The sequence below is a fragment of the Bufo bufo genome, chromosome 8 (genome assembly GCF_905171765.1).
Source record: "Bufo bufo chromosome 8, aBufBuf1.1, whole genome shotgun sequence".
Taxonomy (NCBI): Eukaryota; Metazoa; Chordata; class Amphibia; order Anura; family Bufonidae; genus Bufo; species Bufo bufo.
The window spans coordinates 62,566,537-62,592,216 of NC_053396.1; the positions used below are offsets into that span (position 1 = coordinate 62,566,537).

Genomic DNA, 25,680 nt, shown 5'->3' on the forward strand with positions numbered 1-25,680 from the left:
CCTCACACAGCTCCTGCACTCTCCGGTCACGGCGGTCACATGACCGCCGGGCCGGAACAGGAAGCGCACAGCGCTTCCTGCTCTGCAGACACAGCGCTCGGTGAGCGCTGTGTCTGCAGCGATCGTGAAGGCAGGGACACCTGGGCACTGTCCCTGCCTTGTCTTAGGGTTGCCCTGCTGTCACTGACAGCGGGCAACCCGATCAGCAGCTGCACGATTAGCGTGCAGCTGCTATTTCTGACAGGACGTTTTAAAACGTGCTGTCAGAAATAGACGTCCACCCATAGGACGTTTATATCCTATGGGCAGACGTGAGGCGGTTAAACAAATGAAATGATTAATTTGATTATGTAGGCATAAATCGCAGTGTGGGGATTATAAGTAAGCGGGAAAAAAAAAAAAAAAAAAGGTTTAGTGGGGTGACAGAAGCCCTTTAAATCAAATCCACCCTGTCCCTAAGAGATGTTTTTTGTCTTGTGGTAACAACACTTACAATTACATTCCTACTAATGTTATTGGAGGTCCCTGTGCGTTATCCAGGCCGACTTTGGCCCTTCCTAGTCAACCCCCTATCAGGAGAGCTTACAGATCGGTTACCAAGACTTTATCAGAAGACTGTGACTCTACTTTACCCCCTTCTCAGCCGTACAGAATATACAAGTTTTGGCTAGGGATGTCCCGATACCATTTTTTTAAGACTGAGTACGAGTACCGATACTTTTATTTAAGTACTCACCGATACCAATTACCGATACTAATTTTAACAATAAAATACACACACATGTATTTTCTGACCACTGACCAACCAAAAGGCCCAAAAACAGAACTATAACATTCCAAGGAGACATTATACTGTATGGGGGCCACAAAGAGACGTTATACTGTATGGGGGCAGCCACAAGGAGACGTTATACTGTATGGGGGCAGCCACAAGGAGACGTTATACTGTATGGGGCAGCCACAAGGAGACGTTATACTGTATGGGGCAGCCACAAGGAGACGTTATACTGTATGGGGGCAGCCACAAGGAGACGTTATACTGTATGGGGGCAGCCACAAGGAGACGTTATACTGTATGGGGGCAGCCACAAGGAGACATTATACTGTATGGGGCAGCCACAAGGAGACGTTATACTGTATGGGGGCAGCTACAAGGAGACATTATACTGTATGGGGGCAGCCACAAGGAGACGTTATACTGTATGGGGGCAGCCACAAGGAGACGTTATACTGTATGGGGGCAGCCACAAGGAGACGTTATACTGTGTGGGGGCAGCCACAAGGAGACGTTATACTGTGTGGGGGCAGCCACAAGGAGACGTTATACTGTGTGGGGGCAGCCACAAGGAGACGTTATACTGTATGGGGGGCAGCCACAAGGAGACGTTATACTGTATGGGGGCAGCCACAAGGAGACGTTATACTGTATGGGGGCAGCCACAAGGAGACGTTATACTGTATGGGGGCAGCCACAAGGAGACGTTATACTGTATGGGGGCAGCCACAAGGAGACTTTACACTGTATGGGGGGCAGCCACAAGGAGACGTTATACTGTATGGGGGGCAGCCACAATGAGACGTTATACTGTATGGGGGGCAGCCACAATGAGACGTTATACTGTATGGGGCAGCCACAAGGAGACGTTATACTGTATGGGGCAGCTACAAGGAGACGTTACACTGTATGGGGCAGCTACAAGGAGACGTTACACTGTATGGGGGCAGCCACAAGGAGACGTTACACTGTATGGGGGCAGCCACAAGGAGACGTTACTGTAAGGAGTCAGGACAACAATTTTTGAAGCCCTCCTCAGTATAATAGTCTTGTGGCCATCATACAGTAATGTATATTTCTTCTTGCCCTAATGCCTGCTTTTAGAGATCAATGTGCAGCTTGCAGGCAGGAAGGGAAGGACCAGGGCCATAGAAGACAGACACTATCACTTTTAGAGGGACTCGCTCCTGGCAAACACAGTGGAGCAGACTGTGATGTAATTATAGTTATTGCAGGGACTCAGAGAATCGTCTGAGAGTTTATTAGTTAAAACGAATCGAATGAGTCAGAGACTGTGTCACCCCAGACTTCCTGCTCTGCTACATGCACCCTGTACACACACAGCTCCACTACATGCTATGCTAATAATGCCCCCCCTTCCCCCGGACGGACAGGGAGCCGCAGAGCAGGAAGCCTGGCAGGGACTCGATGACACGGTCGGTGACTCATTGGATTCTTTTAACTAATAAACTGTCAGACGATTCTCTGAGTCCCTGCACTCCGCTCCCTGTGCTGTGAGTCAGTGCTGGTTGCCTCTGATTGGTTGGAGGGCGGGGAGGGGCGGGCCTAGCTCCCACTCTAGGCTCCAATTACACTGCCTGCTGCTGCCTGTGAAGCTGTTAGCTGTGGGAGATGCAGGGGCCGCGGACGGACACATAGAAGCGGTGCACAGGTATCGGCAGTGGTATCGGGGACATTTGCACGAGTACATGTACTCGTGCAAATGCCAGGTATCGGTCCCGATACCGATACTGGTATCGGGACATCCCTAGTTTTGGCGCCTCTATATTAGGAGTGCCTGGACTGGCTATATATAATACTCGTACTATAAATTCTATTGCATGTGACTTAGCTAAATCTCTGAATCATACCTCTATCGCTTTATCAGACATGTTTTTAGATATACAAGGCGTAAGAGGAGCAGTGCTAGAAACTAGATTTGCTGTGGATTATCTGTTACTGAAACATAATATAGAATGTCAAGATTTTAAAGGAATGCGTTGCTTTAACCGCCTAACGCAGGATCGCGTTCCGGAGGCGGCAGCTCCAGGCAGAGTCACGCATCTATGCGTCATCTCGCGAGACGCGAGATTTCCTGTGAACGCGTGCACACAGGCGCGCCCGTTCACAGGATCGGAAGGTGAGCGAGTGGATCTACAGCCTGCCAGCGGCGATCGTTCGCTGGCAGGCTGTAGATGCGATTTTTTTAACCCCTAACAGGTATATTAGACGCTGTTTTGATAACAGCGTCTAATATACCTGCTACCTGGTCCTCTGGTGGTCTCTTTTGCTTGGATCGACCACCAGAGGACACAAGCAGCTCAGTAATCAGTAGCACCAAACACCACTACACTACACCCCCCCCCCCCCCCCCGTCACTTATTAACCCCTTATTAACCCCTGATCATCCCCCTGTAAGGCTCCATTCAGATGTCCGTAGGTGTTTTGAGGATCCACGGATCGGATCCGCAAAACACAAACGGACGTCTGAATGGAGCCTTACAGGGGGGTGATCAATGACAGGGGGGTGATCACCCCATATAGACTCCCTGATCACCCCCCTGTCATTGATCACCCCCTGTAAGGCTCCATTCAGACATCCGTATGTGTTTTGCGGATCCACGGATCGGATCCGCAAAACACAAACGGACGTCGGAATGGAGCCTTACAGAGGGGTGATCAGGGAGTCTATATGGGATGATCACCCCTCTGTAAGGCTCCATTCAGACGTCCGTATGTGTTTTACGGATCCACGGATCGGATCCGCAAAACACATACGGACGTCGGAATGGAGCCTTACAGGGGGGTGATCAATGACAGGGGGGTTATCACCCCATATAGACTCTCTGATCACCCCCTGTCATTGATCACCCCCCTGTCATTGATCACCCCCCTGTAAGGCTCCATTCAGACATTTTTTTGGCACAAGTTAACGGAAATGTATTTATTTATTTTTTTGTTTTTTCTTACAAAGTCTCATATTCCACTAACTTGTGTCAAAAAATAAAATCTCACATGAACTCACCATACCCCTCACGGAATCCAAATGCGTAAAAACTTTTAGACATTTATATTCCAGACTTCTCACGCTTTAGGGCAACTAAAATGCCAGGGCAGTATAAATACCCCACATGTGACCCCATTTCGGAAAGAAGACACCCCAAGGTATTCCGTGAGGGGCATATTGAGTCCATGAAAGATTGAAATTTTTGTCCCAAGTTAGCGGGACAAAAAAAAAAATCCATTTCCGCTAACTTGTGCCAAAAAAAAAAAATTCTATGAACTCGCCATGCCCCTCATTGAATACCTTGGGGTGTCTTCTTTCCAAAATGGGGTCACATGTGGGGTATTTATACTGCCCTGGCATTTTAGGGGCCCTAAAGCGCAAGAAGAAGTCTGAGATCCAAATGTCAAAAAATGCACTCCTAAAAGGAATTTGGGCCCCTTTGCGCATCTAGGCTGCAAAAAAGTGTCACACATGTGGTATCGCCGTACTCAGGAGAAGTTGGGGAATGTGTTTTGGGGTGCCATTTTACATATACCCATGCTGGGTGAGATAAATATCTCGGTCAAATGCCAACTTTGTATTAAAAAAATAAAATAAATGGGAAAAGTTGTCTTTTGCCGAGATATTTCTCTCACCCAGCATGGGTATATGCAAAAAGACACCCCAAACCACATTGCCCTACTTATTCTGAGTACGGCGATACCAGATGTGTGACACTTTTTGCAGCCTAGGTGGGCAAAGGGGCCCACATTCCAAAGAGCACCTTTCGGATTTCACAGGGCATTTCTTACACATTTTGATTTCAAACTACTTCTCACACATTAGGGCCCCTAAAATGCCAGGGCAGTATAACTACCCCACAAGTGACCCCATTTTGGAAAGAAGACACCCCAAGGTATTTTGTGATGGGCATAGTGAGTTCATGGAAGTTTTTATTTTTTGTCACAAGTTAGTGGAAAATGAGACTTTGTAAGGAAAAAATTAAAAAATAAATAAATCATCATTTTCCGCTAACTTGTGACAAAAAATAAAAAGTTCTATGCCCATCAGCGAATACCTTAGGGTGTCCGAAATGGGGTTATTTGTGGGTTTTTTCTACTGTCTGGGCATTGTAGAACCTCAGGAAACATGACAGGTGCTCAGAAAGTCAGAGCTGCTTCAAAAAGCGGAAATTCACATTTTTGTACCATAGTTTGTAAACGCTATAACTTTTACCCAAACATTTACCAAAGACATGTAGAACAATAAATTTAGAGAAAAATGTATATATAGATGTCTTTTTTTTAAAAAAAAATTTACAACTGAAAGTGAAAAATGTCATTTTTTTTCAAAAATTTCGTTAAATTTCGATTAATAACTAGAGTTGAGCGAACACCTGGATGTTCGGGTTCGAGAAGTTCGGCCGAACTTGACGGAAATGTTGGGGTTCGGGATCCGAACCCGAACCGAACTTCGTCCCGAACCCGAACCCCATTGAAGTCAATGGGGACCCGAACTTTTGGGCACTAAAAAGGCTGTAAAACAGCCCAGGAAAGAGCTAGAGGGCTGCAAAAGGCAGCAACATGTAGGTAAATCCCCTGCAAACAAATGTGGATAGGGAAATGAATTAAAATAAAAAAAATTAAAATGACCCAATATCAATTGGACAGAGGTCCCATAGCAGAGAATCTGGCTTCACGTCAGCAGAGAATCAGTCTCTTCATGCCATAGCAGAGAATCAGGCTTCACGTCACCCACCACTGGAACAGGCCACTGTCACACATTTAGGCCCAGGCACCCAGGCAGAGGAGAGAGGTCCCGTAACAGAGAATCTGGCCTTATGTCAGCACAGAATCTGTCTTCATGTCATAGCAGAGAATCAGGCTTCACGTCACCCACCACTGGAACTGGCCACTGTCACACATTTAGGCCCCGGCACCCAGACAGAGGAGAGGTTCATTCAACTTTGGGTTGCCCCGCAATATAATGGTAAAATGAAATTAAAAATAGGATTGAATGAGGAAGTGCCCTGGAGTACAATAATATATTGTTAAGGGGAGGTAGTTAATGTCTAATCTGCACAAGGGATGGACAGGTCCTGTGGGATCCATGCCTGGTTCATTTTTATGAACGTCAGCTTGTCCACATTGGCTGTAGACAGGCGGCTGCGTTTGTCTGTAATGACGCCCCCTGCCGTGCTGAATACATGTTCAGACAAAACGCTGGCCGCCGGGCAGGCCAGCACCTCCAAGGCATAAAAGGCTAGCTCTGGCCACGTGGACAATTTGGAGACCCAGAAGTTGAATGGGGCCGAACCATCAGTCAGTACGTGGAGGGGTGTGCACAGGTACTGTTCCACCATGTTAGTGAAATGTTGCCTCCTGCTAACACGTTCCGTATCAGGTGGTGGTGCAGTTAGTTGTGGCGTGGTGACAAAACTTTTCCACATCTCTGCCATGCTAACCCTGCCCTCAGAGGAGCTGGCCGTGACACAGCTGCGTTGGCGACCTATTGCTCCTCCTCTGCTTTCGCCGTGGGCTTCCACTGGTTCGCCAGTGACATTTGGGAATGCTCTCAGTAGCGCGTCTATCAACGTGCGCTTGTACTCGCGCATCTTCCTATCACGCTCCAGTGTAGGAAGTAAGGTGGGCACATTGTCTTTGTACCGGGGATCCAGCAGGGTGGCAACCCAGCAGTCCGCACACGTTAAAATGTGGGCAACTCTGCTGTCGTTGCGCAGGCACTGCAGCATGTAGTCGCTCATGTGTGCCAGGCTGCCCAGAGGTAAGGACAAGCTGTCCTCTGTGGGAGGCGTATCGTCATCGTCCTGTGTTTCCCCCCAGCCACGCACCAGTGATGGGCCCGAGCTGCTTTGGGTGCCACCCCGCTGTGAACATGCTTCATCCTCATCCTCCTCCTCATCATCCTCGTCCTCCTCGTCCTCCAGTAGTGGGCCCTGTCTGGCCACATTTGTACCTGGCCTCAGGTGTTGCAAAAAACCTCCCTCTGAGTCACTTCGAAGAGACTGGCCTGAAAGTGCTAAAAATTACTCCTCTTCCTCCTCTTCCTCCTGGGCCACCTCCTCTTCCATCATCGCCCTAAGTGTTTTCTCAAGGAGACATAGAAGTGGTATTGTAACGCTGATAATGGCGTCATCGCCACTGGCCATGTTGGTGGAGTACTCAAAACAACGCAACAGGGCACACAGGTCTCGCATGGAGGCCCAGTCATTGGTGGTGAAGTGTGTCTGATCCGCAGTGCGACTGACCCGTGCGTGCTGCAGCTGAAACTCCACTATGGCCTGCTGCTGCTCGCACAGTCTGTCCAGCATATGCAAGGTGGAGTTCCACCTGGTGGGTACGTCGCATATGAGGCGGTGAGCGGGAAGGCCGAAGTTACGCTGTAGCGCAGACAGGCGAGCAGCGGCAGGGTGTGAACGCCGGAAGCGCGAACAGACGGCCCGCACTTTATGCAGCAGCTCTGACATGTCGGGGTAGTTGCGAATGAACTTCTGCACCACCAAATTCAGCACATGCGCCAGGCAAGGGATGTGCGTCAAACCGGCTAGTCCCAGAGCCGCAACGAGATTTCGCCTATTATCGCACACCACCAGGCCGGGCTTGAGGCTCACCGGCAGCAACCACTCGTCGGTCTGTTGTTCTATACCCCGCCACAACTCCTGTGCGGTGTGGGGCCTGTCCCCCAAACATATGAGTTTCAGAATGGCCTGCTGACGTTTACCCCGGGCTGTGCTGAAGTTGGTGGTGAAGGTGTGTGGCTGACTGGATGAGCAGGTGGAAGAAGCGGAGGAGGAAGCCGAGTAGGAGGAGGAGGAGACAGGAGGCAAAGAATGTTGCCCTGCGATCCTTGGCGGCGGAAGGACGTGCGCCAAACGGCTCTCCGCCTGGGGCCCAGCCGCCACTACATTTACCCAGTGTGCAGTTAGGGAGATATAGCGTCCCTGGTCTTGCTTACTGGTCCACGTATCTGTGGTTAGGTGGACCTTGCCACAGATGGCGTTGCGCAGTGCACACTTGATTTTATCGGACACTTGTTTGTGCAGGGAAGGCACGGCTCTCTTGGAGAAGTAGTGGCGGCTGGGAACAACATACTGTGGGACAGCAAGTGACATGAGCTGTTTGAAGCTGTGTGTGTCCACCAGCCTAAATGACAGCATTTCATAGGCCAGTAGTTTAGAAATGCTGGCATTCAGGGCCAGGGATCGAGGGTGGCTAGGTGAGAATTTACGCTTTCTCTCAAATGTTTGTGAGATGGAGAGCTGAACGCTGCCTTGTGACATGGTTGAGATGCTTGGTGACGCAGTTGGTGGTGTTGGTGGTACATCCCATGTTTGCTGGGCGGCAGGTGCCAACGTTCCTCCAGAGGCGCAGGAAGAGGCCGAGGCGGCAGCAGCAGAAGAGGCCGAGGCGGCAGCAGCAGAAGAGTTAGCAGGGGGAGCCTGAGTGACTTCCTTGTTTTTAAGGTGTTTACTCCACTGCAGTTCATGCTTTGCATGCAGGTGCCTGGTCATGCAGGTTGTGCTAAGGTTCAGAACATTAACGCCTCGCTTCAGGCTCTGATGGCACAGCGTGCAAACCACTCGGGTCTTGTCGTCAGCACATTGTTTGAAGAAGTGCCATGCCAGGGAACTCCTTGAAGCTGCCTTTGGGGTGCTCGGTCCCAGATGGCGGCGGTCAGTAGCAGGCGGAGTCTCTTGGCAGCGGGTGTATTGATTTTGCCCACTGCTCCCTCTTTTGCTACGCTGTTGGCTCGGTCTCACCACTGCCTCTTCCTCCGAACTGTGAAAGTCAGTGGCACGACCTTCATTCCATGTGGGGTCTAGGACCTCATCGTCCCCTGCATCGTCTTCCACCCAGTCTTGATCCCTGACCTCCTGTTCAGTCTGCACACTGCAGAAAGACGCAGCAGTTGGCACCTGTGTTTCGTCATCAGAGACGTGCTGAGGTGGTATTCCCATGTCCTCATCATCAGGAAAAATAAGTGTTTGTGCGTTAGTGCATTCTATCTCTTCCACCCCTGGGGAAGGGCTAGGTGGATGCCCTTGGGAAACCCTGGCAGCAGAGTCTTCAAACAGCATAAGAGACTGCTGCATAACTTGAGGCTCAGACAGTTTCCCTCATATGCATGGGGGTGATGTGACAGACCGATGGGCTTGGTTTTCATGCGCCATCTGTGCGCTTTCTGCAGAAGACTGGGTGGGAGATAATGTGAACGTGCTGGATCCACTGTCGGCCACCCAATTGACTAATGCCTGTACCTGCTCAGGCCTTACCATCCTTAGAACGGCATTGGGCCCCACCAAATATCGCTGTAAATTCTGCTGGCTACTGGGACCTGAGGTAGTTGGTTCACTAGGACGTGTGGCTGTGGCAGAACGGCCACGTCCTCTCCCAGCACCAGAGGGTCCACTAACACCACGACGACCATGTCCACGTCCGCGTCCCTTATTAGATGTTTTCCTCATTGTTCCCGTTCACCACAATTTTGAGAATGGCAAATTTGGGAATGCTTTTTCAACCCAGAACAAAACGTCTGCTTTTACGGTCACTACAAATAACTTGACCAGCTAAAACAGTGCAGATTTGGTTGAATAGAGATGTGAGACCTGTTTTTTTTTGCGCTGTGTGACAGGTATAGGTTTAATCACAGATTCACACTTCTATCAGCACGCTAGCGTGTGTCTTAGGTTTTTCTGAATGACACTATCAATACCTTCAATGTAAGATTTTCTTTTTGGGATAGATTTCAAGTAGGCCTCAAATACCAGAAACTAGTTATTTTGAGAATGGCAAATTTGGGAATGCTTTTTCAACCCAGAAAAAAAAGTGTGCTTTTACGGTCAATACAAATAACTTGACCAGCTAAAACAGTACAGATTTGGTTGAATAGAAATGTCAGGTCTATTTTTTAGGCGCTGGGTGACAGGCTCAACTTGCCCCTGATGTAATATATGGCCAAAAAATAACCACACTGTTGATGGTTAAATGCACTTGGGTGACACAGGCTCAGCCTGCACCAGATGTAGTATATGGCCAAAAAATAATCAGACTGTTGATGGTTAAATGCACTCGGGTGACACAGGCTCAGCCTGCACCAGATGTAGTATATGGCCAAAAAATAATCAGACTGTTGATGGTTAAATGCACTTGGGTGACACAGGCTCAGCCTGCACCAGATGTAGTATATGGCCAAAAAATAACCAGACTGTTGATGGTTAAATGCACTTCGGTGACACAGGCTCAGCCTGCAGCTGATGTAGGATATGGCACAAAATAACCACACTATCGATGGTTAAATACACTTGGTGATAGCTCGTGCTGGCGCACCACAAGTCACAAAATGGCCGCCGATCACCCCAGAAAAAAAGTGATCTAAAAACGCTCTGGGCAGCCTCAAAAAAGTGAGCAAGTCAATAATAGCACTTCAATGATCCACAGCTGCAGATCGATCACAGAATGAAGTCTTTTGGAGGAGTTAATCTGCCTAATCTCGCCCTAACGTCGCAGCTGCAACCTCTCCCTATACTGATCATAGCAGAGTGACGTGCGGCGCTACGTGACTCCAGCTTAAATAGAGGCTGGGTCACATGGTGCACTGGCCAATCACAGCCATGCCAATAGTAGGCATGGCTGTGATGGCCCTTTGGGCCAAGTAGTATGACGCTTGTTGATTGGCTGCTTTGCAGCCTTTCAAAAAGCGCCGAACACCGAACCCGAACTTTTACGAAAATGTTCGGGTTCGGGTCCGTGTCACGGACACCCCAAAATTCGGTATGAACCCGAACTATACAGTTCGGGTTCGCTCATCCCTATTAATAACAAAAAAAGTAAAAATGTCAGCAGTAATAAAATACCACCAAATGAAAGCTCTATTAGTGAGAAGAAAAGGAGGTAAAATTCATTTGGGTGGTAAGTTGCATGACCGAGCAATAAACCGTGAAAGTAGTGTAGTGCAGAAGTGTAAAAAGTGGCCTGGTCATTAAGGGTGTTTAAGCTAGGGGATCTGAGGTGGTTAATTTATCTGATCATTCCAGATCAATCCAGTCCCATATTCAAGATTTACATGAAATTGCTAATATCATCAGGAAAGATGTTGATTCATCCTCTTGGTGGGACTGGTTATTGAGCTGGCTGCCGTATTTGAGTTGGTTAAGAACATTATTGATCAGTATTATAATTGCTTCCTTGATTGTCATATGTTGTTGTATCCAATGTATCCCTTCCCTCATACAGATGTTTTGTGTAATGTGTCCAAAACCCACAGACCCTGGACAATCATATCTTCTTTCTCTCAGAGAGGTAAGTAGCATAAGTCATATTCATGACTTAAGAGGGGATTGAAAGGTTAAGTAGAATAAGCTATATGATCTGTATGAAGGACAGGAGGTTGGGTGACATCATACTAAAGGGTGAATATATATTTACATTGACCTTCTGTCTGTATAAGGAACTGTTCCTAGTCAGCACTATTGTAATGAGAGACGCAGCTGTTCTTGTATGTATGTATGGATGGATGGATGTATAAAAGGCCCGTACGGTCAAGAATAAACTCAGAACCGTTACGGACATCAGACTATGTGTCACTGATAGTTCTCCAGGCCTGTCTCCGGGGACAAAGAAAGGAATCGAGGTGCATTGAGAAGGAAAGGATACTTTCAAATAGCAACCCTGTTTTTCTTCTGACACAGGGACCTGCTTTACTACTCCTGATGTTTTTAATTCTAGTATACCTTGCCAGATTTTTGAAAGGGTATTCGATCGGGAGACGTTATCTGGAACTTTTTCAGTGGAGTAGAGGTAAACTCTATTTTGTATCCATTTTTTATAATTTCTAGAGCCCAAGGGTTTGATGTTGAGGCTTCCCACTGGGTTAAGAAATCTTTTAACCTCCCCCCCCCCAGAGTTTGAGAAAGCTGCGTCTTTGGCTGCAAATCTAACTGATTCTGCAGACGCATCTGCTAGAAATGTTGTGGTGGATTTTAAGAGGGGAATGGACTGAAGGATTTCTTCTTCTCTTTTATTTTTTATATGATTATCCAGCTCATTAAGCCAGAAATACATGGCTCTAGCCACTGAGGTAGCTGCGATATTTGTTTTTACCCCAACAATAGACACCTCCCAACATTTCCTTAGAAGGGAATCTGCTTTCCGTTCCATTGGGTCACGTAACTGGGATGCGTCCTCGAATTGCAAGGAAGTCTTTTTCACGACTTTTGCCACTTGAACATATTTTTTAGGAGTATCATTAAAAATTTTTGATTCAGCAGGGTCAAAGAGAAGCCTCTTCCTGAATTCTCTAGAAACCCCCAGATCAATGATCATTTCTTTTATAGTCTCATTAATGGGAAAAACCGTAGCTTTTTGTGCGTAATCCCCCGAACATTTCGTCCTGAACAGATCTAGTCTTTTGGACGTTTTAAATACCCATGGTCTCTCTTACAGCCTTAAGAAGTTCATCTATTTCTTCAGAGGAGGGGAAAAAAAAAAAAAAAAAATTTACTTTTTTTCCATCATCCTCTATCTCCTCCTCAGACAATTGGTCATCTTCAAAATAGTGTTTGAAAACTGATGCCCCTTCCTCCATGTCCTCAGCATCTGAGGAGGATGGAACGGATAAACCTTGGCTTTTTAGTAGGGGGGTGCGTTTTGAGGGGGAGTAAGAGGCCAATTAGGATCCGCTTTTATCCTGAATCATGGATCTAACTTCCAACATGATAGACGGTTACTCTTTTAAAAGGTCACTAATGCAAGTTTTGCAAAGTTTCTTCTTATATCCCTCAGGTCATTTTTTAGAACAATTGACACATTTGTTATACAGTCCTGATCAAAAGTTTAAGACAACTTGAAAAATGGCAAAAAAAAATCATATTTAGCATGGCTGGATCTTAACAAGGTTCCAAGTAGAGCTTCAACATGCAACAAGAAGAAATGGGAGTGAGACAAAACATTTTTTGAGCATTCAATTGAATGAAAAGAACGAATAAACTGAAACAGACTGTTTTTCAGCTGATCAAAAGTTTAGGACCACACCTCCAAAAAAAAACTAAACCCCCCCAAAACAGAAATCAAACATGAACTCAGTAATGAGTAGCTCCGCTGTTATTGTTTATCACTTCAAAAATTCGTTTTGGCATGCTTGCTGCAAGTGTTTCCATGAGGTGAGCAGTGGCATCTCTAGCTTTCAAATTTTGGGGGGGGCACACTGGGGGCCAGGACAAAAGTAGGGGGGGCAGCTATAACAATGATACATTTACACAAGTATGCTTAGAAATGCTGTGATACTTTACCCAATACCTAAAACCGCAATGGGGAAGAAAAACCCCAATCACTCAGATTTCAACATGTCCTAGCTGCCTGGGGATCTATGGATGACACATACCGTTTATAGCATCTTATGCTATGTGTCATCCACAGATCTACCCCATATCGGTGTCATACCGGGATCCCTCTCCCTATAAGGCCCCATTCACACATCCTAAATTTGCGTAACGGAATTGCAGACCCATTCATTTCTATAGGGCAGCACGACGTGCTGCCGTATACGGAAATGCGGACCCGCACTTCCGGGTCCGCAATTCCGTTCCCGGAAAAAAATGCGGACCCGCACATTGCCGCTGTTACGGACGTCTGAATGGAGCCTAACAGTGTCAACCACAGAGTGGCACAGATTTCCCCCCCCCCCCCATAACTGTGTCATCTACAGATCCCCCTCCCTATAACAGTGTCATCTACAGATTCCCCCCCCCCTGTAATAGTGTCATGACATCCAGAGACCCCCTATCCCCCTCCCTATAACACTATAAGAGAATCATCCACAGATCCCTCCCCCCTATAACAGTGTATAGGCTCATGACATCCACAGACCACAGATCACCCTCCCCACCACTCACATTTGAACATGATTTCTCTAAACGGTAAAGTAGTAAACACTGTAATCATCCAGGCTGCACTGACATTAACTTTAAAGGGGTTCTGCACATTCATTTAACTGATGATCTATCCTCTGGATAGATCATCAGCTTCTGATCAGCGGGGGTCAGACACCCGGTACCCCCGCCGATCAGCTGTTTGAGAAGGCACCGGTGCTCGAGCAGCACCGCGGCCTTCTCACTGTTTACCGCCGGCCCACTGACTGACATCACAACTAGTATCAACTAGCCTGAGCGCGGCTAAGCTCTGTTCACTTGAATGGAGCTTAGCCCCGCCCACGCTAGTTGATACTAGTCGTAACATCACTGGGCCGGCGGTAAACAGTGAGAAGGCCGCGGCGCTACTGGAGCGCCGGTGCCTTCTTAAGCAGCTGATCGGCGGGGGTCCCGGGTGTCTGACCCGGGACCCCCACCGATCAGAAGCTGATGATCTATCCAGAGTATAGATCATCAGTTAAATTAAAGTGCAGAACCCCTTTAACTTTTAAATCAGGAAGATTCAGGGGCAGCCGCCAGTCAGCTCTCCTCTCAGACTCAGTCAGAGTCAGATCTAATCTCTCTAGTTAGAATAGAAAGAGACTTAGTCAGTCCACTCAGTCACTAGTCACTACTTGTAAGTTGTACCTTATTATTATTAAGTTAACCTGCTACACCGTCACCACTAGGTCAGGCTCAGTCAGTCTCAGTCCAGTCTGTTCGGTATCGGTAGGTTAGGTTAGGGTAGGGTAGGGCCACGCCACGCCACACACTGTCTGTCTCACAGTCTCTAGTCTGGGCCTGGCTGGCTTAAAGGGCTTCCGTCACCCCACTAAAGTCATATTTTTATTTTTTTTGGCAACTTAAATTCCTTATAATGCGATATATCAATATATAATGCTCTTACTCATTTTGGTTGGGCAGTTTCTTAAAAAAACGGACTTTTATAATATGTAAAATGAGCTTTCTACCAGCAAATAGGGCGGTTACTTGCTGGTAGCAGCCGCATCCTCCTATCAAAGACGCCCCCTCCTCATGTTGATTGACAGGGCCAGCGAACGCGCTCGTCCTCTGGCTGGCCCTGTCTGCGTCCAAAATCTGGCGCCTGCGCCGTACCTGTCTTTAGTCGGCGCAGGCGTACTGAGAGGAGGACGCTCGCTTGGCCGCTCCATCCTCAATGCGCAGGCGCACTAAAAATGGAGCGGCCGAGCGAGCGTCCTCCTCTCAGTGCGCTTGCGCTGACTGAAGACAAGTACGGCGCAGGCGCCAGATTTTGAACGCAGACAGGGCCAGCCAGAGGACGAACGCGTTCGCTGGTCCTGTCAATCAACATGAGGAAAGGGCGTATTTATGAAAGGAGGATGCGGCTGCTACCAGCAAAGAGGATGCGGACGCTACCGGGGGAGGAGCGAGATCGTCTCGAGTCGCCTATCACATTGGAGGAACTGAAAGTAGCAGTGGGGGGCATGGCAAATGAAAAAGCCGTGAAGCAAAAAAAAAAAAAATTCACCTTTTTTTGGTCACCTTTTCCAGCACAAAAAAAAAAAATTTGTAAGGCTACATGCATGCACAACCGCGAAAAAAATAAAATAAAAAAAATGGATGACGTTCCGTATGGCATTCGTTTTTTTGGCGGATCCATTGTAATAAAGCATATCCTTGTCCGCAAACTAGAAAAAAAAAAAAATGGGACATGCACTATTTATTTTGCAGGGCAACGGAACAGACAGCACACGTGTGCTGTCCGCGGTTTTAAAAAAAGTTATACGTACCACAAAAAAAAAATGGTACCAATAAAATCTAGTTTGACCCGCAAAAAGAAAGTCCTAATACAGCTGTTGATGGAAATATAAAAAAGATATTGCAAGTTATGAAAATGGCGATGCAAAAGAAAATGTTGATTTTTTCAAAGGTTTGTATATTTTTTTTTACAGTAGTAAAACAAAAACTAAAAAAATTATATAAATTTTGTATCGCCGTATTCATATTGAGCCACCGAATACGGACGTCATTTTTTGCACACAGTGAACGCCGTGATGTCAAAACCCCAAAAACATTGCAATTGTGTTTTTTATTTTTTTATTTTTTATTTACCCCACAAAGAATTGTTTATATATGTTGAAACTTTATTTCTATAAAGAAAATCTTTCACTGAATTGTGTCTTAGTATTCTTTCAGTTTAACAAAATAAGAAAAATAGAGATTTAAATTGAAAATAAGTCATAGGGTTAAAAAATAAATAAAAAAATAGGAATTTGACTTAGCGGTAATTCACTTTCCAGAGATTCCCTCATGACAGTACAACAGGAGGATGCTCCCCTTTGACCTTTTGGAAACAGAGAGGTTAAAAAGGTCCCTCCCACCTCCACTCACCAGTGTTTTTCCAGATTACTACACCAGGATGGATGCAACTGATTCATTAAAAATCATCAGAAAATCTTATATGCAATATTTACATAATAGTTAGTAAGGGAGGGAATGTACGGGTGCTGTCATGAGGGAATCTCTGGAAAGCGAACTACCGGTAAATCTGATTCCTATTTTCCAGTTCTTCCCTCCTGAAAGGAGACGTACCAAATTATAATTTAGGGGGGGGGACCAAGTCTAAGGACAACATATCTCAGATATTTATCATTGGATAAAAATACAAATTTCATAGAATCAGGAACAAACCTGAGACAGAAACCTTTTAATTCTGCCAGAAAACAAAATCTTGATGACATAATTTGTGAACGGGCCAGGCACTGAGGTGGCAAGTGACCCAACGATCGAACCCAGGCCATCAGAGTACCCACCTATAGGCTCGGACTTCACAGAGTCACGGAACGGGCGGCCCATTGTAGACATGCCTATTCTTGTCCGCAAAACGGGCAACGGAACGGAGCAACGGATGCGGACAGCACACGGAGTGCTGTCCGCATCTTTTGCGGCCCCATTGAAGTGAATGGGTCTGCACCCAAACCGCAAAAACTGCGGCTCGGATGCGGACCCGAACAGCGGTCGTGTGCATGAGGCCTAAGATTGTTATGAGCATTAAATGGATATTCAAAACATTACAACTACAATACACATTAGAAAACTACACAGAATCAATCACAGCCCCAATACAATACATACAGATACATAAACACATCTTAGGCTACTTTCACACTTGCGGCAGTGTGATCCGGCGGGCAGTTCCGTAGTCGGAACTGCCCGCCGGATCCGCCGATCTGCCGCTGACTGAAAGCATTTGTGAGACGGATCCGGGTGCGGATCCGTCTCACAAATGCATTGCAAGGACGGATCCGTGTCTCCGCATGTCATGCGGACCGACGGATCCGTCTTGTACATTTTTACCGATCTGCGCATGCGCATGCCGGAGCGACGGATCCGGCATTCCGGTATTCTGAATGCCGGATCCGTCGCTAATTCATTCCTATGGGAAAAAATGCCGGATCCGGCGTTCAGGCAAGTCTTCAGTTTTTTTCACCGGAGAGAAAACCGTAGCATGCTGCGGTTTTCTCTTTTGCCTGATCAGTCAAAACGACTGAACTGAAGACATCCTGATGCAAACTGAAAGGATTACTCTCCATTCAGAATGTATGGGGATAAAACTGATCAGTTCTTTTCCGGTATAGAGCCCCTGTGACGGAACTCTATGCCGGAAAAAAACAACGCAAGTGTGAAAGTAGCCTTAGGCTACTTTCACACTTGCGTTCAGAGCAGATCCGTCTGCTGTCTGCACAGACGGATCCGCTTCTATAATGCAGACGTTTGGATCCGTTCAGAACGGATCCGTCTGCATTATAGCTTAGAAAAAATTCTAAGTGTGAAAGTAGTTCAGTCGGATCCGTTTTGACTTTACATTGACAGTCAATGGGGACGGATCCGTTTGAAAATTGAGCCATACTGTGTCATCTTCAAACGGATCCGTCCCAATTGACTTACATTGTAAGTCTGGACGGATCCGCTTGCCTCCGCACGGCCAGGCGGACACCCGAACGCTGCAAGCAGCGTTCGGGTGTCCGCTTGCTGAGCGGAGCGGAGGCTGAACGCTGCCAGACTGATGCATTCTGAGCGGATCCTCATCCACTGAGAATGCATTGGGGCAGTACGGATGCGTTCGGGGCCGCTTGTGAGCCCCTTCAAACGGAGCTCACAAGCAGAGCCCCGAACGCTAGTGTGAAAGTAGCCTTACACGAACACCAAATTCTACTTTATTCAGCGTTAAGTGGCACATTTTGTGCTTGTTATATTGCACAATCTTAAATTCCAAAAATCCTCTGAACGTGTAGCCCTGGCCCCAGCCTTTGTGCTCATTCACACAGTCATTGTTCAGCAGTGTACACCCCGCATCACAGATGCAGACTAATTCACTGGAATGGGTCTGCAATCCGGAAGGTCAGTAGCGGAACGGAGGCACGTAACCCTACGGAAGCACTACGGCCCCCAATGCACGGAACGGCCATGTGAATGAGCCCTTAGCGTATGTTGAGGGTCTAAGCGCTGAAATCTCACAACAAATTACAGGTGAACTTATTGCTATAGGTGAATAGAATGTTAAATAGTCTAAGGTGAGGGCCACATATTGACTAGTATTTACTGCATAATAGCTACAGTCCATAGTGATATGTATTGAGTGGCGAGAGATGTCATGGAATGCAAAGCACATGACCGTTACTTGTGAAGTTGGAGTATAATGAGGACCTTTCTACAGCTTAATGCCAGAATCTTTACATTACCTTCAGCCATCTCTCGGTCAATAGGTGGAACATCATCAGACATGGCAAAATCCAAGGTGGCATCTGTAATTTCAACCATATCTTCATCACTCGTGTTGCTGTGGAAACTACTGAGGCTGGTGCGGCGAAATCCCTTGTTGTCCATCTCTGTGAAACCTAAAACTGATTTTCACCAGTCATATGAAAAAATTTTTTTTAAAAATTTAAAACTCAACATATTGCAGAGAGGAAAATAGCTGCAACTTATATGAAGGTAGATGCATAGCTGTCTGAAGAGCAAAGTCCTGGAGCGTTCATGTATTCACAATGTAAAGGTGCAGCGTGACTTACCTTATCTCAAGTTTCATAAGAGAACACAACTGAAAATTCCTTCTAGCAGAAGAAAAATTGAAAGCCATACAAAAAGCACACTGCACTGACAGAGGTCAGAAGTGGTAAAAGCAGCTTCCTGCTTAGTCTTCAAACACTGAAGCAGAAATAAAAGGCTCAACACAATCAAATTAAGGGTACTTTCACACGAGCGTTCGTGTGATCCGGCAGGCAGTTCCGTCGTCAGAGCTGCCTGCCGGATCCGCCGATCAGTGTGACAACTGACAGCAGTGTGACAACTGACAGGGTGCGGATCAGTCTACAAATGCATTGCAAGAACGGATCCGTCTCTCCGGTTGTCATGCGGATGGACAGATCCGTCTTGCAGTCTTTTCCACCGTTTTCCCGGTCTGCGCATGCAAAGACCGTAAGGACGGATCCGTCCTTCAGTTGTTTTGCACTAATGCAAGTCGGCATTCCGGTGACTGATCAGGCATTTTGGACGGACATAATACCGCAGCATGCTGCGGTATTATGTCCGGCCAAAACGCCTGACAGTGACTGAACAGAAGGCATACTGATGCAAACTGAATGGATTTCTATCCATTCAGAATGCATTGGTATATGCCTGATCAGTTCTTTTCCGGCATAGAGCCCTTTTGACGGAACTCTATTCCGGAAAAGAGTAACGCTAGTGTGAAAGTACCCTAAAGGGATTGCCCGATTTCCGATATTTTTATTTATTTGTTTTATGCACTTATATAGAGCTGCTATATGCCTCAGCGCTTTACAGACATTAGCAGCCAGATGTCCCCAATGGGGCTCACAATCTCAGTTCCCCATCAGTATGTCTTTGGATTGTGGGAGGAAACCCACGCAAACACAGGGAGAACATACAAACGCCATGCAGGGGTTGTTCTTGGTAAGATTAGAACCTAGGACCCCAGCACTGCAAGGCACTAGTGCTAACCACTGAGCTACCTAACCTCTGTATGGAGCTGTGCTTGGAAAGCTGCCAGGAGCCAGCAGCGGTTCTCTGAAACAGCTGATCAGCAAGGGTGTGCGACTTGGACCCCTCCTAATGAAATAATGATGAACTAACCCTAGGTCATCATTATCTTTAGGCTGCATTCACATCTCCATTTTGGAGATCCGGCAGCCTGAACTGATGCCAATACCGTTGCATGCAACGTCTTTTGTTCAGCTGAAAGCTGGTATTTATTTCGGAAACAAGCCAGTTAAGCAGCGAGATCTGGCAGGCTGCTCTGTGCTGGAATAGCCACTAGGTCTTACCCGGGAAAACATCTCAGCCCCAAGTGCTAGACTGATATTTTCCTGTAAATTCTGCTACAAATTTCAATAAGATGCATCTTCTTAAAGGCTATTAAGCTTTATAAAAAAATATATATATATATATATATATAATATATATGGAATCCTTTTGCTGAACCAGCAGCCTGTGGATTTTCTGCCATTTCTATCATCTGGGGAGCAGACAGACTTCTTCTGTCTGCATTCTGACATTATAAACACTCATTAAGGCCTCTTTCACGCAACCTTTTTTTTTTCCCTGTGTACGGGCAGTTTTTAGCGTTCTGTATATAGTCCGTTTTCGGAACCACTCATTTCAATGGTTCCGCAAAATTAAAAAAACGGAATGTACTCCGTATGCATTCCATTTCCGTATTTCCATTTTTCCGTTCTGTTGAAAGATAGAACATGTCCTATTATTGCCAGCAAATCACGTTCCGTGTCTCCATTCAAGTCAATGGGTCCGCAAAAAAAACGGAACACATACGAAAATGCATCCGTATTCGTTCCGTTTTTTGCAGAACCATCTATTGAAAATGTTATGCCCAGCAACAACAACAACATCCAACAACGGATCCGTTTTGACTTTACATTGAAAGTCAATGGGGGACGGATCCGTTTGAAAATTGAGCCATACTGTGTCAACTTCAAACGGATCCGTCCCCATTGACTTACATTGTAAGTCTGGACGGATCCGTTTGCCTCCGCACGGCCAGGCGGACACCCGAACGCTGCAAGCTGCGTTCAGGGGTCCGCCTGCTGAGCGGAGGACAAACGGTGCCAGACTGATGCATTCTGAGGGGATCCGCATCCATTCAGAATGCATTGGGGCAGTACGGATGCGTTCGGGGCCGCTTGTGAGAGCCTTCAAACGGAACTCACGAGCGGAGCCCCGAACACTAGTGTAAAAGTAGCCTGACTCATACACATTCTGGCTTAGATAAGGGTTTATGACCTCTTAGTAGTTTAGAGATAAGGGTTTTTAGAGGATCTGCACAAAGTGAAAGGGAAAGTACCAGTCACAAAAAGTTAACCCTTTGTGACAGAATGGCTCAATATTTTTAATAAAGGCCAATTGAAAATATGATTTTAGCAAAAAAATAAGTAAAATGCAATCAAACAAAAATTGCGTCCAAAGATGTACGGTACATAGCCTTTAATAAATACAGCTCTCCTGCTGTATTCAATGAAGAGAGATTACAGAGATGCACGGTTATTTTACACACAGCATGCTCGGCTGCAACTACGGGCACGTTGGCCCTGACATATCCCTGGTCTATATGAAACAAAAGTGTGGGAATACCAACATGTACCATATGGAGACTTTGGGAATCTGCTGCTTGAATACATTCTGTGCTTACTGGACAAGAGTCAAGTGTGTGGCATAAAAGGGCAAAGATGTGAAAATCATGTAGTAGGCATGTGCAATATCTCCTAGGGAAAATACCATCAGCTATACACAAAAATAGACCTGCCATACATATTCCTACATTTATCTTTGTAATAGCACATAAGATCATTGACGGTATGGGCAGCCATTCTTTCTAATATTTGGTCAGACATGTTAAAAATACAGCACCCACTATATTTGGTCACAGATTATCTATTATTATACGTTCAGTACCAACAAGATCTGTAATTACACCCCAAAATGACCCCTCTATTAGAATCTGCAGATATAGTAATAAAACTGCGGCAAACACCGATTCTACATGCAAAGCTCCACTTGTATCCACTCTCTCCATCTTTCAGCTAGAAATGCCGGATTTACCAGAGGTATCTCCCTTGTTACAGGGAATATAGCATAAAATGTCATATTTAAAAGGGGTCATCCAATCCTATAAGATGCCCCCTAATATGCCGGGCCCCTCACATTGAATAAAATTACCTGGGTACCCACCCCCTGCGCCGCTCCAGGTCCCCGCACTGCCGGTGCTGCTTCTCCGGTGCTGAACAGCCAATGGCAGGCGGGGATGGGGACGAGCCTACCTAGCATCGCAGGTGACGCTAGGGATGCTTGTCCCCGTCCCTTCCTACCATTGACTGCTCCCCCCTGACACCGGATGTTTTCATCCATGTATGGGGAGAAGCAGCGGCGCGGGGACCCAGGTAAGTATATTCAGTGTGGGGGGCCTGGCATATTAGGGGGGCTTTTTATAGGATTGAAAAAACCCTTTAACTAAAGAGCTAGCTTATTATGCCACACAGGTATGGAAATTGTGTCTGTCCTGTGCACTGTTACTAAAGGAGCATATTCCAGTTCCGCAAATTGGGTGTGCTTTGAAAGCATTGTGCAGGTTTTACAAATGTCATATACTGTAATAAAAGTGTTAGCACTGTTCTCTAATAATATCTACTTACTTCTTAGTTTCTCTGCCCTGTTTATACTCCTGTATCCCTTATTTACGACCTATCTTCTCTCTCCTGCCGCTGGTCAATCATGCTCAGTTCCAGCTCTCTGAAGTGCATTGTCTTGCACCTGGGACTAGGTCTGGTCAGAGCTTCTCTGCTCTGAACTGCCTGTCTGCTGAGAGATGGAGCTGACAAGGCATGTAAGGGAGCTGTGCTCTAAGGCCTCATGCACACGACCGTTTTTGTGTTCCGTGTCCGTTGTTCCGTTTTCCGTGATTTTCTGCGGACACATTGACTTTCAATGGGTCCGTTGAAAACTCAGATAATGCACAGTTTGTCATCCGCGTCCGTGATCCGTGTTTCTAGTCCGTCAAAAAAAATAGGACCTGTCCTATTTTTTTCACTGACAACGGTTCGCGGACCCATTCAAGTCAACGGGTCCGTGAAAAAACACAGAGGCACAGAAGATTGTCATGCGCGTCCGCGCCCGTTTCCTATCATTTGCAAGGCAAACTTGACTTAGATTTTTTTTCACTTTCCTTCATGTCTGGTGATCCTCCAAAAATCAAGGAAGACACACGGAAACAAAAACGGAAACGGATCACGGAACAACGGAACCCTGTTTTGCGGACCGTGAAAAAATACTGTCATGTGCATGAGGCCTCAATCACATGAAGCTACTTGCTGGATAATCCTGGCCTGTAGCAGTAAGTTGAGGTTTTATTGCAGTTTTTTCCACTTGCTTGTGTAGATCTTCCTCAGGGTCACTTGCTCTTTCCTTATCTGTTTCATTTACTTGCTGTTTTAAACTGCTTTCTGTGTCTTGATGCTGGTAGGTGTCTGCCTTTTACATGGTTGTCTGTCTGTATTTGTCTGTTTCTATATTTCTGGGTGTCTGTCAATCTGTCTCAGCCAGTCTGTCTGTATGTCTGTCACTACGTATCTCTCACCATTTTCCTATCCATCTGTATGTATTGTTCTGTCTTTCTCACAAACATCACATGACAGAGGATGCACTCTCCACTGTGTTTCAAGAACAAGGGGTGCATAATTTAAGAACAGAGTCACATCACAGGCCGATATGTTTTAGGTTAGTTTAAGTGCACCACCTACACACCAACGCTGCAGGAGTTGAAAAAAAGTTATATAACCAGAAAACCACTTTAAGGGTCACAATGTTCCGAATACCACTCTGGCAGTCCCTCTGCTTCCCTCATTCATGGACTGCAGGCATCAGTTACAGAGTGTGTCGAGGGTTACAATACAATACAATGCAATGTCCCTGTGCTTCCTAAATCAAAAGTTGCCGCTACTAGCTTCAGAGAGGTGTTGAGGGTCATAATATGCTGATTAGTGCGATAGCTCAGTGCTTCATACAGGGCCCTTTACACGAGATGACAATTGAACAGATGATCACTAATCAGCGTTACTAGTAATGCTCGTTAGCGATTATCTGGCAGTGTAAGGCCTCTTTCAGACGGGCGTTGCGGGAAAAGGTGCGGGTGCGTTACGGGAACACCCACGATTTTTCCGCGCGAGTGCAAAAGATTGTAATGCGTTTTGCACTCGCGTGAGAAAAATCGCGCATGTTTGGTACCCGAACTTCGTTACAGAAGTTCGAGCTTGGGATCGGTGTTCTGTAGATTGTATTATTTTCCCTTATAACATGGTTATAAAGAAAAATAATAGCATTCTGAATACAGAATGCATAGTAAAATAGCGCTGGAGGGGTTTAAAAAAAATAAAATAATTTTAACTCACCTTAGTCCACATGCTCGCGCAGCCCGGCATCTCCTTCTGTCTCCTTTGCTGAACAGGACCTGTGGTGACGTCACTCCGGTCATCACATGATCCATCACCATGGTGATGGATCATGTGATGGATCATGTGATGGATCATGTGATGGATCATGTGATGGATCATGTGATGGATCATGTGATGTCACCACAGGTCCTGTTCAGCAAAGGAGACAGAAGGAGATGCCGGGCTGCGCGAGCAAGTGGACTAAGGTGAGTTACATTTTTTATTTTTTTTTAACCCCTCCAGCGCTATTTTACTTTGCATTCTGTATTCAGAATGCTATTATTTTCCCTTATAACCATGTTATAAGGGGAAATAATAATGATCGGGTCTCCATCCCTATGGTCTCCTAGCAACCGTGCGTGAAAATCGCACCGCATCCGCACTTGCTTGCGGACGCTTGCGATTTTCACGCAACCCCATTCACTACAATAGGGCCTGCGTTGCGTGAAAAACGCAGAATATAGAGCATGCTGCGATTTTCACACAACGCACAAGTGATGCGTGAAAATCACCGCTCATGTGAACAGCCCCATCGAAGTGAATGGGTCGGTATTCAGTGCAGGTGCAATGCGTTCAACTCACGCATCGCATCCGCGCGGAATACTCGCCCGTGTGAAAGGGGCCTAAATACACCGCCGATTACCCCATGAACGAGAAAAACGCTTGTTAAATGGGCAATTGGATCTTTTGTGCAGCACAAAAGATCGTTTCCCAGTGGCAGACTGTGCTGTGTAAACACGATCTGCCCCTGGGAAACAACGAGATGGCATTAGCGATCACGCCTCCCCACTGGTCCCCTCTGCTAACCATTGGCAGATCGTCGGGAAGGAACACTTCCTTCCTGACAATCTGGTAGATCGTTGTCCCGTGTACAGGGACCATTAATCACAAGTTGCAGGTTCCAGCTTCAGAGAGGTGTTGAGGGTCACAATACAAAAAATTGGATTTTTTGTACTCACCGTAAAATCCTTATCTTCCTAGTAGGCATTGGGGGACACAGCACCATGGGTATATGTCCAACTACCACTAGGAGGCTACACTAGACATAAAAAAAAGTGTTGGCTCCTCCCCGTTGGGCTAAACCCTCTCCACAGACACTAGGCAGCTCAGTTTGTACCAAAAGCAGTAGGAGAGAGAAGAAAGGCAAGGAACCAACAACTCCCGTACTGGGAAAGATCAAGAGACCAGCCCGGAGAAGCGGAAGTAAAACATAGGGTGGGATCTGTGTCCCCCAATGCCTACTACGAGAAAAGGATTTTACGGTGAGTACAAAAAAATCCAATTTTCTCGTGCATGGCATTGGGGGACACAGCACCATGGGACATCCCAAAGCAGTCCCTGAGGGTGGGAAAAGGCCAGCCATGCCACCGGTTGGGCATACAGGTGCGGGAGAACCACGTGACCCAACAGGGGGAAAGCAAAGAATAGGCAAGAAGCCTCATAATAAGGTAGAAACCCCAATGAAGCAACAGCGAAGACTGCCCGCACTCCAGGA

General features: G+C 46.5%; 1 protein-coding gene across 4 annotated transcripts in view; it reads right to left on the bottom strand.

Moving 5' to 3' along the window:
* Nucleotides 1-25,680, bottom strand: part of LOC120977987 (H(+)/Cl(-) exchange transporter 5) — a 216,644-nt gene that overhangs the window by 173,294 nt on the left and 17,670 nt on the right. For 2 of the 4 annotated variants that reach the window (XM_040406194.1, XM_040406193.1), the window contains exon 2: nucleotides 18,411-18,572. In XM_040406194.1, coding sequence (XP_040262128.1) covers nucleotides 18,411-18,555 — 145 coding nt within the window. In that variant the 5' untranslated portion in view covers nucleotides 18,556-18,572. Of the gene's footprint in view, nucleotides 1-18,410; nucleotides 18,584-22,391; nucleotides 22,549-25,680 lie in introns of those variants that run through there. The other 2 variants (XM_040406195.1, XM_040406196.1) reach the window with 2 other exon arrangements.